The 12,064-nt window shown below is 42.7% G+C and overlaps 1 protein-coding gene across 2 annotated transcripts in view; it reads left to right on the plus strand.

The window, feature by feature from the left end:
- LOC110487326 (uncharacterized) overlaps positions 1-12,064 on the plus strand; it is a 30,561-nt gene that overhangs the window by 14,519 nt on the left and 3,978 nt on the right. The window contains exon 2 of one of the 2 annotated variants that reach the window (XM_090194686.1): positions 6,438-8,027. The exons of the other annotated variant lie outside the window; for it this stretch is intronic. Within the exon in view, the coding sequence (XP_090050812.1) occupies positions 6,438-7,387 (950 nt within the window). The 3' untranslated portion in view covers positions 7,388-8,027. Of the gene's footprint in view, positions 1-6,437; positions 8,028-12,064 lie in introns of those variants that run through there. 2 annotated transcript variants of the gene reach the window in all.

Here is a 12,064-nt window from a genome sequence, read left to right on the forward strand (position 1 = left end):
CCTGGTCATGTTAACAACCCATCCTGGTCATGTTAACCTATCCTGGTCATGTTAACAACCTATCCTGGTCATGTTAACAACCCATCCTGGTCATGTTAACAACTGGTTATGTTAACAACCCGTCCTGGTCATGTTAACAACCCATCCTGGTCATGTTAACAACCCATCCTGGTCATGTTAACAACCCATCCTGGTTCTGTTAACAACCCATCCTGGTTATGTTATTTACCCATCCTGGTTATCTTGACAACCCATCCTGGTCATATTAACAACCCATCCTGGTCCTGTTAACAACCCATTCTGGTTATGTTATTAACCCATTCTGGTTATATTGACAACCCATCCTGGTCATATTAACATCCCATCCTGGTCATGTTAACCCATCCTGGTTATGTTATTAACCCATCCTGGTCATGTTAACAACCCATCCTGGTCATGTTATCAACCCATCCTGGTCATGTTATTAACCCATCCTGGTCATATTAACAACCCATCCTTGTCATATTAACAACCCATCCTGGTCATATTATCAACCTATCCTGGTCATGTTATCAACCCATCCTGGTCATGTTATCAACCCATCCTGGTCATGTTTTCAACCCATCCTGGTCATGTTATCAACCCATCCTGGTCATGTTAACAACCCATCCTGGTCATGTTAACAACCCATCCTGGTCATGTTAACAACCCATCCTGGTCATGTTAACAACCCATCCTGGTCATGTTATCAACCTATCCTGGTCATGTTATCAACCCATCCTGGTCATGTTATCAACCCATCCTGGTCATGTTATCAACCCATCCTGGTCATGTTTTCAACCCATCCTGGTCATGTTATCAACCCATCCTGGTCATGTTAACAACCCATCCTGGTCATGTTAACAACCCATCCTGGTCATGTTAACAACCCATCCTGGTCATGTTAACAACCCATCCTGGTCATGTTAACAACCCATCCTGGTCATGTTAACAACCCATCCTGGTCATGTTAACAACCCATCCTGGTCATATTGACAACCCATCCTGGTCATGTTAACAACCCATCCTGGTCATGTTAACAACCCATCCTGGTTATGAACCCATCCTGGTCATGTGAACAACCCATCCTGGTCATGTTAGCATCCCATCCTAGTTGTTGCTATTAGATTCCCCTTCTTTCTAAGTTTTTCTAGAGGAGATTTTCATCTCTGTCATCTATTGAATCGCTCACATAAAGTACCACAGTAGGTAGGAGTCATAATACCCGGTCAAACAGGGGAATGATTCCAATCGATTTTTCCCATAAGGGATTTTTAGAAACTTAAAATAAGGTCTGTGTTTTGTGTAGGCTTATCCTGGCGTGACGTTCTGATAACTGTGTACATTTCCTCTAGGACAAGGTTACGTATGTATGTAAACGAAACGTCCTCTCACTGTCAACTGCGTTTATTTTCAGCAAACTTAATATTTATATTTATAATTATAACTTAACATGTTAATAAATATTTGTATGAAAATAACAAGTTTCAACAACTGAGACATAAACTGAACAAGTTCCACAGACATGTGACTAACAGAAATTGAATAATGTGTCCCTGAACGAAGGGGGGGGTCAAAATAATCAAAAGTAACAGTCAGTATCTGGCGTGGCCACCAGCTGCATTAAGTACTGCAGTGCATCTGCTCCTCATGGACTGCACCAGATTTGCCAGTTCTTGCTGTGAGATGTTACCCCACTCTTACAGAGAGTCTGGGCACCTGCAAGTTCCCAGACATTTCTGGGGGGAATGAACCCAGCCCTCACCCTCCGATCCAACAGGTCCCAGACGTGCTCAATAGGATTGAGATCCGGGCTCTTCGCTGGCCATGGCAGAACACTGACATTCCTGACATGCAGGAAATCACGCACAGAACGAGCAGAATGGCTGGTGGCATTGTCATGCTGGATGGTCATGTCAGGATGAGCCTGCAGGAAGGGTATAACATGAGGGAGGAGGATGTCTTCCCTGTAACGCGCAGCGTTGAGATTGCCTGCAATGACAACAAGCTCAGTCTGATGATGCTGTGACACACCGCCCCAGACCACGACGGCCCCTCCACTTCCAAATCGATCCCGCTCCAGAGTACAGGCCTCGGTGTAACGCTCATTCCTTTGACGATAAACGCGAATCCGACCACCACCCCTGGTGAGACACAACTGAAGTGAAGAGCAGTTTTTGCCAGTCTTGTCTGGTCCAGTGACGGTGGGTTTGTGCCCAGAGGCGACGTTTTTGTCAGTGATGTCTGTTGAGGACCTACCTTTAAACAGCCCTACAAGCCCTCAGTCCAGCCTCTCTCAGCCTATTGCGGACAGTCTGAGCACTGATGGAGGGATTGTGCGTTCCTGGTGTAACTCAGGCAGTTGTTGTTGCCATCCTGTACCTGTCCCACAGGTGGGATGTTTGGATGTACCGATCCTATAGAGGTGTTGTTACACGTGGTCTGCCACTGCGAGGATGATCAGCTGTGTCCGTCCTGTCTCCCTGTAGCGCTGTCTTAGGCGTCTCACAATACAGGCATTGCAATTTATTGCCCTGGCCACATCTGCAGTCCTCATGCCTCCTTGCAGCATGCCTAAGGCACGTTCACGCAGATGAGCAGGGACCCTGGGACGTCTTTCTTTTGGTGTTTTTCAGAGTCAGTAGAAAGGCCTCTTTAGTGTCCTAAGTTTTCATAACTGTGACCTTTAATTGCCTACCGTTGTTAGTTAGCTGTTAGTTTTAACGACCGTTCCACAGGTGAATGTTCATTAATTGTTTATGGTTCATTGAACAAGCATGGGAAACAGTGTTTAAACGCTTTACTATGAAGATTTGTGAAGTTATTTGTTTTTTTAATGAATTGTCTTTGAAAGACAGGGTCCTGAAAAGGGACATTTCTTTTTTTTTTGCTGAGTTTATGTATGTGTATACAGGATCAGTCAAAAGTTTGGACACACCTACTCATTCAAGTGTTTTTCTCTATTTGTACTATTTTCTACATTGTAGAATAATAGTGAAGACATCAAAACTATGAAAATAACACATGGAATCATGTTGTAACGAAAAAGTGTTAAACAAAAAAATATATAAAATAAGCTTTGCACACTCTTGGCATTCTCTCAACCAGTTTCACCTGGGATGTTTTTCCAACAGTCCTTAAATGAGTTCCCACATATGCTGAGCATTTTGTTGGCTGCTTTTCTTTCACTCTGCGGTCCAACTCATCCTAAACCATCTCACTCGGGTTGATTGTGGGAACCAGGTCATCTGCAGCAGCTCTCCATCACTCTGTAGTCAAAATAAAGAAAAGGCCTGTAATGAGTAGGTATGCCCAAACCTTTGACGCTGTACTGTATATACAATACCAGTGACGTTTGGACACACCTACTCTTTCCAGAGTTTATCTTTATTTTGACTCATTTCTACATTGTAGAATAATATTGAAGACATTGGTGTTTACATGTCATAATAATGATGATGTACCGTTCTAGTAACAACCCAACAATTGGTCATTATAGCAAGTAAAGGGAACTAATGCTAGACGACACACGCGTGTTTAAAAGAGAGTGGCTAATATACACGAAAGCGTCTCTATTGGTTCGTCTATTTTGTCTAGCAAGCTACCGAGGTGTCTGACTAACTGTTGTCTAGCAAGCTACCGAGGTGTCTGACTAACTGTTGTCTAGCAAGCTACCGAGGTGTCTGACTGACTGTTGCTGCTGTTGAAAGAATCGTTCCGTCCACTAGATTATACGTCACAAAAGCAGCATCGCCTTAAAGTCTCAGACCGCCATCTGCTGACTGGAGTGGGTAACGCAGTTGAGAGAAAATGTATATATTTTATTTTCAGACAACAAAGCGTGGGAAGCATGAGTTTTTACTCACCAGTGTAACAATACAGTGTGGTTAAAGACTTAGTAAGCTAGTTGTGGTCACTTTCTGGTTACCTATAAGAACAAACAGTTATGTTTTTGCCTTATTACGTATTTATTAACTTATTTCCAGGGTATCTTCTAAACTTCCCACAATGCACTATTTCTCAACGTCATATGGATCTATTCTGTGCTACTGTGTTCATGTCCTAGCAGCCTTTTAAATATGAGGTTGGAAAATATTTAAGAATATATGGGAATATTGTTGCCAAGACGAGGAGAGTTGAAGAAGAAAGTATAATTACAAAGATCAGCTGTTCAAAAGTCTGTTGAAAGTCTCTCAGAGGAGGACACATCTGTTCTGTTTGAGCTACAACACAAGTTGGATGATATGTATAAACTGAAAGCAGAGGGAGCCTTCGTCAGATCTGGGAAGAAGTGGCTGGAGGAGGGTGAACAAAATTCATCTTGTTTTTTTCAGGTTAGAAAAAGACCACTCTTAAAAATAATACATTTCAACAATTAAATATTAATGGTCTCATCACAGACGATCCCAAATTAGTCTCCAACTTTCTACAGGAATTTATATACACTGCTAAAAAAAAATAAAGGGAACACTAAAATAAAACATCCTAGATCTGAATGAATGAAATATTCTTATTAAATACTTTTTCCTTTACATAGTTGAATGTGCTGACAACAAAATCACACAAAAATTATCAATGGAAATCAAATTTATCAACCCACGGAGGTCTGGATTTGGAGTCACACTCAAAGTTAAAGTGGAAAACTACACTACAGGCTGATCCAACTTTGATGTAATGTCCTTAAAACAAGTCAAAATGAGGCTCAGTAGTGTGTGTGGCCTTCATGTGCTTGTATGACCTCCCTACAACGCATGGGCATGCTCCTGATGAGGTGGCCAAGTCCTGGACAGTCTGTGGTGCAACGTGGAGCGAGACATGATGTCCTAGATGTGCTCAATTGGATTCAGGTCTGGGGAACGGGTGGGCCAGTCCACAGCATCAATGCCTTCCTTTTGCAGGAACTGCTGACACACTCCAGCCACATGAGGTCTAGCATTGTCTTGCATTAGGAGGAACCCAGGGCCAACCGCACCAGCATATGGTCTCACAAGTGGTCTGAGGATCTCATCTCGGTACCTAATGGCAGTCAGGCTACCTCTGGCGAGCACATGGAGGGCTGTGCGGCCCCACAAAGAAATGCCACCCTACACCATGACTGACCCACCGCCAAACCGGTCATGCTGGAGGATGTTGCAGGCAGCAGAACGTTCTCCACGGCATCTCCAGACTCCGTCACGTCTTTCACGTGCTCAGTGTGAACCTGCTTTCATCTGTGAAGAGCACAGGGCGCCAGTGGCGAATTTGTCAATCTTGGTGTTCTCTGGAAAATGCCAAACGTCCTGCACGGTGTTGGGCTGTAAGCACAACCCCCACCTGTGGACGTCGGGCCCTCATACCACCATCATGGAGTCTGTTTCTGACCGTTTGAGCAGACGCATGCACATTTGTGGCCTGCTGGAGGTCATTTTGCAGGGCTCTGGCAGTGCTCCTCCTTGCACAAAGGTGGAGGTAGTGGTCCTGCTGCTGGGTTGTTGCCTTCCTACGGTCTCCTCCACGTCTCCTGATGTACTGGCCTGTCTCCTGGTAGCGCCTCCATGCTCTGGACACTACGCTGACAGACACAGCAAACCTTCTTGCCACAGCTCGCATTGAAGTGCCATCCTGGATGAGCTGCACTACCTGAGCCACTTGTGTGGGTTGTAGACTCCGTCTCATGCTACCACTAGAGTGAAAGCACCGCCAGCATTCAAAAGTGACCAAAACCTCAGCCAGGAAGCATAGGAACTGAGAAGTGGTCTGTGGTCACCACCTGCAGAACCACTCCTTTATTGGGGGTGTCTTGCTAAATGCCTATAATTTCCACCTGTTGTCTATTCCATTTGCACAACAGCATGTGAAATGTGTCAATCAGTGTTGCTTCCTAAGTGGACAGTTTGATTTCACAGAAGTGTGATTGACTTGGAGTTACATTGTGTTGTTTACGTGTTCCCTTTATTTTTTGGAGCAGTGTATTTTCATAAATTTCTATTGAATAATAAATCACCAGAATACGTTATATACATATTGTCTGTACGTATACAAAATGCAGAGGTCAGATAGCAAGGTTCAGAACAAGTCCCTTCTGTTACAAACTAAATGCTGGACTAGGGGTAATAATGTTGAGTTTCTTTTTTCCAGTGGAGATTAGTTTATGAATTTCCTGGCAGGGCTGTGGGGCAGTGGAGATTAGTTTATGAATTTCCTGGCAGGGCCGTGGGACAGTGGATGTGTAGGAATGATTCAAATGGAACTGTTGACAGCCATTCCCCGAGTAGTATTGTGAATAACTAGTGGCTATTAACCAATAGGCATACAGGATCCAAGTGTACTGTTTTATAATAAAGGATCTAGTCTAGATTAAACCTCATAGGAAGACAGTTTTATCATGTGGAGGTTTCATTCAGGTCTCTCTGTTTAACCAAATACTCTGTCTTTGGCAGGAGAGAGACCAGTCTGTCACTCTGACAGCAGTAAGAGTCCTTCAGAGGAACCAGACCCAGAGACTCCCAAACCAGTGAGACGACTCAACTGCTCCCAGTGTAATAAGAGTTTCAAGTTGTCATGGAACCTAAAAGAGCATGAGAGGGCACACACAGGAGACAAGCCTTTCCACTGCTCCCAGTGTGGAAAGAGATTTCCACGATCACAGAACCTAAAAATACATCAGAGGACACACACAGGAGAAAAGCCTTTTCTCTGCTCCCAGTGTGGAAAGTGTTTTACCCAGTTATGGAGCCTGAACAAACACAATCGAATACACACAGGAGAAAAGCCTTACCGCTGTTCCCATTGTGGAAAGACATTTAGGTTGTTAGATAAGCTGAAGGAGCACGAGAGGACACACACAGGAGAGAAACCTTACCATTGCTCCCTGTGTGAAAAGAGTTTTACCCAATTAGCTTACCGAAAAGAGCATGAAAGGAAACACACTGAAGAAAAGACTTACCAATGTTCCCAGTGTGGAAAGAGATTTTCACGATCACAGGAACTAAATTCACACGAGAGGACACACACAGGGGAGAAACTTCACCACTGCTCTCATTGCGAAAAGTGTTTTACGCAGTTAGGGAGCCTGAACAAACATAATAGAGTACACACAGGAGAAAAGCCTTACCCCTGTACCCATTGTGGAAAGAGATTTTCTAGATCACAGGACCAAAAATCACATGAGAGGACACACACCGGGGAGAAACCTTACCATTGTTCCCTATGCGGAAATGATTTTACCCATTTAGGGAGCCTGAACAAACATAAGAAGAGAATACACTCTGGAGTGAAGCCTTACTCATGTTCCCATTGCCTAATGAATTTCAGGTTGTTAAATAACCTTAAGGAGCATGAGAGGACACACACATCTTACCATGGTTTTACCAATTTAGGGAAACTATAAGATCATGAGAGGACACATGGGAGAAATCACCCAGTTGTTCCCAGTGTGGAAAGAGTCTTACCCAGTTAGGGAGCCTGAAAAGGAACACACAGGGGAGGAAAAGCTCACGGTTTGGAAAGAGTTTTAGTTAGGGAACCTAATTGTGGAAAGACATCTTCCCAGAGGACCTGAAATCACATGATAGAATAGACAGGCTGTGTTCTGATGAGTCACTGTGTTCTGATGAGTCACTGTGTTCCGATGAGTCACTGTGTTCTGACGAGTCACTGTGTTCTGATGAGTCACTGTGTTCTGATGAGTCACTGTGTTCTGATGAGTCACTGTGTTCTGATGAGTCACTGTGTTCTGACTGATGTTTGACTTGTTTTATGCCACATTAAATCATATTGTTTATATGAAATCTTAATCAACAATAGGCCTGTTTTAGTTTTTTTCTCTAGAGACATGATTATGTCTAAAATCAGAATACAATTTGAAAATGTTTTTTTTGTTTCTTTTTATTCTACACTTTGATAGATTGGACACATGTTAGAACCCTTAGATGTTATTAATGCCATGATTTAGATATTTTAAAATGTAAATTATGAATTGCATATTGTGTGTATTTCTTGATTCTGACCTTAAAACCTCAAGAAACGTAGTTGTTTTGGTTTCATGTAGTTAATTTGTGTTCTAGTCTCCAAGCTAAAGATGTATGAAAATGTGGTGATGTTCTGATGACGTTGTTAACATGGAAAACATTCACAACCTCTTGAATGTTCCCGTCAGTATTATTCCACCATGTTAGAGAGAGAACACAGGTGCTGATCAATGTTCCCGTCAGTATTATTCCACCATGTTAGAGAGAGAACACAGGTGCTGATCAATGTTCCCGTCAGTATTATTCCACCATGTTAGAGAGAGAACACAGGTGCTGATCAATGTTCCCATCAGTATTATTCCACCATGTTAGAGAGAGAACACAGGTGCTGATCAATGTTCCCGTCAGTATTATTCCACCATGTTAGAGAGAGAACACAGGTGCTGATCAATGTTCCCATCAGTATTATTCCACCATGTTAGAGAGAGAACACAGGTGACGATCAATGTTCCCGTCAGTATTATTCCACCATGTTAGAGAGAGAACACAGGTGCTGATCAATGTTCCCGTCAGTATTATTCCACCATGTTAGAGAGAGAACACAGGTGCTGATCAATGTTCCCGTCAGTATTATTCCACCATGTTAGAGAGAGAACACAGGTGCTGATCAATGTTCCCGTCAGTATTATTCCACCATGTTAGAGAGAGAACACAGGTGCTGATCAATGTTCCCATCAGTATTATTCCACCATGTTAGAGAGAGAACACAGGTGCTGATTGTTAAAACACATTTGATTAATGCAACTAGTGGACATTGATTATGTACATCGATGTACTTACAGAAATGAGCTCTTCTGAGTTTTGAAATTTGAAATTTGAAATACAGATATGTTTATCCCCGTTTCGTAACGTTTTTCAACAGAATCATTGGGATAAACTCACCCCTGAATCACCCGCACACACAGTTCACTTTCATAGCAGCCACATACAAACAGCATGACCCCTTTTCTCATGGTATAATTCGTACTCCCGTCTACGCGCTCTCCTCTTCCCACCTTTTCCCTTCATTTGTGGACTTCAGTGCACAACACATCAGCTGTATGTGACCAGGGGAAAAAACCTTTCCAAGCCAAACCACATCATAACCGCTACACACAGCCTATATCATTGTCACCATAATAGCTAAAGTAACGTCGTAGTCAACAAAACTAACACGTTAGTAAACCTGCTACAATCATGCAGTAGCTTCATAGTGCAATAAATGAGTAAAACCAAAAGCTTCCTTGACTTGGAAGAGTTCCAGTGTTGGATAGCCAGCTAGCTAACTTAGCATCCCTCTCTGTTGGATAGCCAGCTAGCTAACTTAGCATCCCTCTCTGTTGGATAGCCAGCTAGTTAACTTAGCATCCCTCTCTGTTTGAGCCGGGTGTCTGAGTAGGCTAAACTAGTAGGCTAAACTAGCTAGCTGCATTCGCTATTAAGTGAAAGTAAAAAAACATACTATGAAATATAGCTAGTTTTCGCTTCTCCTTAATTTTTGAATAAATTATTTGTTAAAAAAATTTCAACTATTGCGTCTTTCTCTCTTTGAGTCAACTACTCACCATATTTTATGCACCGCAGTGTTAGCTACCTGTAGCTTATGCATTCAGTACTAAATTCATTCTCTCATCCTTTGATTGGGTCAACAACATGTCAGTTAATGCTGCAAGAGCTCTGATATGTTGGAGGACGTCCTCCGGAAGTTGTCATAATTACTGTGTAAGTCTATGAAAGGGGGTGAAAACCATGAGCCTCCTAGGTTTTATATTGAAGCCAGTGTACCAAGAGGAGGACGGAAGCCAGCTGTCCTCCGGCTACACCATGCTGCTACCTTACAGAGCGCTGTTGAACCTACTGTAGACCTTCATTGATGGAGGTGTGTGGCGACCAATCAGGGGAGAGCTTGTCTGTAAATTGAAGGGGTTTCAGGGTATTGAACAGGGGTGTGTTCAATTTGATTGAGTTTGTACTGAATAACACTATTACCAACATTTTCTTGTATGTTCTTGAACAGACTATGAGGTACAGTTTGGTTTGCTCCAGTTGGTGGGTGTGTCGGTGTGTGGCTAGAGTCTAAGCCATTTTGAGCCGTTTTCCACACGCTACCTGTGATGATCTGAAGGATCAGGTTACAGTGGGTCTCTCTCGTAGAGGGGGAATGTCATGACTCTCCTGTGATGATCTGAAGGATCAGGATACAGTGGGTCTCTCTCGTAGAGGGGGAATGTCATGACTCTCCTGTGATGATCTGAAGGATCAGGTTACAGTGGGTCTCTCTCGTAGAGGGGGAATGTCATGACTCTCCTGTGATGATCTGAAGGAGAGGGGGAATGTCATGACTCTCCTGTGATGATCTGAAGGATCAGGTTACAGTGGGTCTCTCGTAGAGGGGGAATGTCATGACTCTCCTGTGATGATCTGAAGGATCAGGTTACAGTGGGTCTCTCTCGTAGAGGGGGGAGAGCGGGAAGTCGTCTGTTTTATGGTCGGTCATCAAATACGGTGCCCCTATGGCCTGTAGTGTTCGAGATTGGAATGTAAACTATGGAACACGGAGAGATCCTTGTACAATCAAAAGTTTAAATAATTCAACAATATTAATATTTTTGAGAATGTGGGAGTGGTCCGTGGACACTTAAGGGACAGTCATGATGAGTGTGTTTTATTTTGGCGATCTCATGAAGGACAGGAAACAGTCATTACTGTGTCTTTGGTTGTGTTCCACTTCGGAATTATGGGGGTTCCATCTACATATTGTGAAACGTATGTGATTAAACATGAAACTATTTGTGAAAAGATGTATTGTGATGTCAACCTTCTATATGAGAAAATATGGGTTTTCATGTCAAGTTAACCAAATCAGGGGCCACGGCCACGTGAGCATAGACATTAATGGTGGCGCATGGACCACCCTGATCTCAGAAGTATGTAAAACCCACTCCTGACAAAATTTACATCAGACCACGCAAACGTAAGCTAAGGTTGCACATGGTGAATTTCTAAGACCGAAAATATGAAGCAGCAGCTACAAGTTGAAATGGTTGGCACTACAAATCTACCAAAGGACAAGACTACACAGCGTGGAGCTGTGGTTAACCTCTCTGGGATATTCGGGACGGTAGCGTCCCACAACAGCCAGTGAAAGTGCAGGGCGCCGAAATTCAAAACAACAACAAAAATCTCATAATTCAAATTCCTCAAGCATACAAGTATTTTACTCCATTTTAAAGATACAATTCTCGTTAATCCACAGCAACAGTGTCTGAGTTCAAAAATGCTTTACAGCGAAAGCTCCACAAACGATTGTTAGGTCACCACCAAAACACGGCCATTTTTCCAGCCAAAGAGAGGTGTCACAAAAAAACAAATATAGATCAAATTAATCACTAACCTCTTTGATCTCCATCAGATGACACTCATAGGACTTCATGTTACACAATATATCTATGTTTTGTTCAATGAAGTTCGATATTTATATCCAAAAATCTAATTTTACATTGGCGTGTTATGTTCAGTAGTTCCAAAACATGCGGTGATTTTGCAGAGAGCCACATCAATTCACAGAAATACTCATTATAAACATTGATGAAAGATACAACTATTATACATGGAACTTTAGATAAACTTCTCCTTAATGCAACCGCTGTGTCAGATTTAAAAAAAACTTTAAGTAGAAAGCAAACCATGCAATAATGTGACTACAGCGCTCAGAGACCAAATAAACCAGTCCTTTATGGTTATGGGTCCAGCTGTATAATAAACCAGTCCTTTATGGTTATGGGTCCAGCTGTATAATAAACCAGTCCTTAATGGTTATGGGTTCAGCTGTATAATAAACCAGTCCTTTATGGTTATGGGTCCAGCTTTATAATAAACCAGTCCTTAATGGTTATGGGTTCAGCTACCAGACCTTCCTACACAGACCAGCCCCAGTTGGTAATGATGGTAAACACAGACCAGTCCCAGTTGGTAATGATGGTAAACACAGACCGGTCCCAGTTGGTAATGATGGTAAACACAGACCGGTCCCAGTTGGTAATGATGGTAACACAGAC

This window comes from Oncorhynchus mykiss, chromosome 13, assembly GCF_057628025.1.
Source record: "Oncorhynchus mykiss isolate SJ-2025 chromosome 13, ASM5762802v1, whole genome shotgun sequence".
Classification (NCBI taxonomy): domain Eukaryota; kingdom Metazoa; phylum Chordata; class Actinopteri; order Salmoniformes; family Salmonidae; genus Oncorhynchus; species Oncorhynchus mykiss.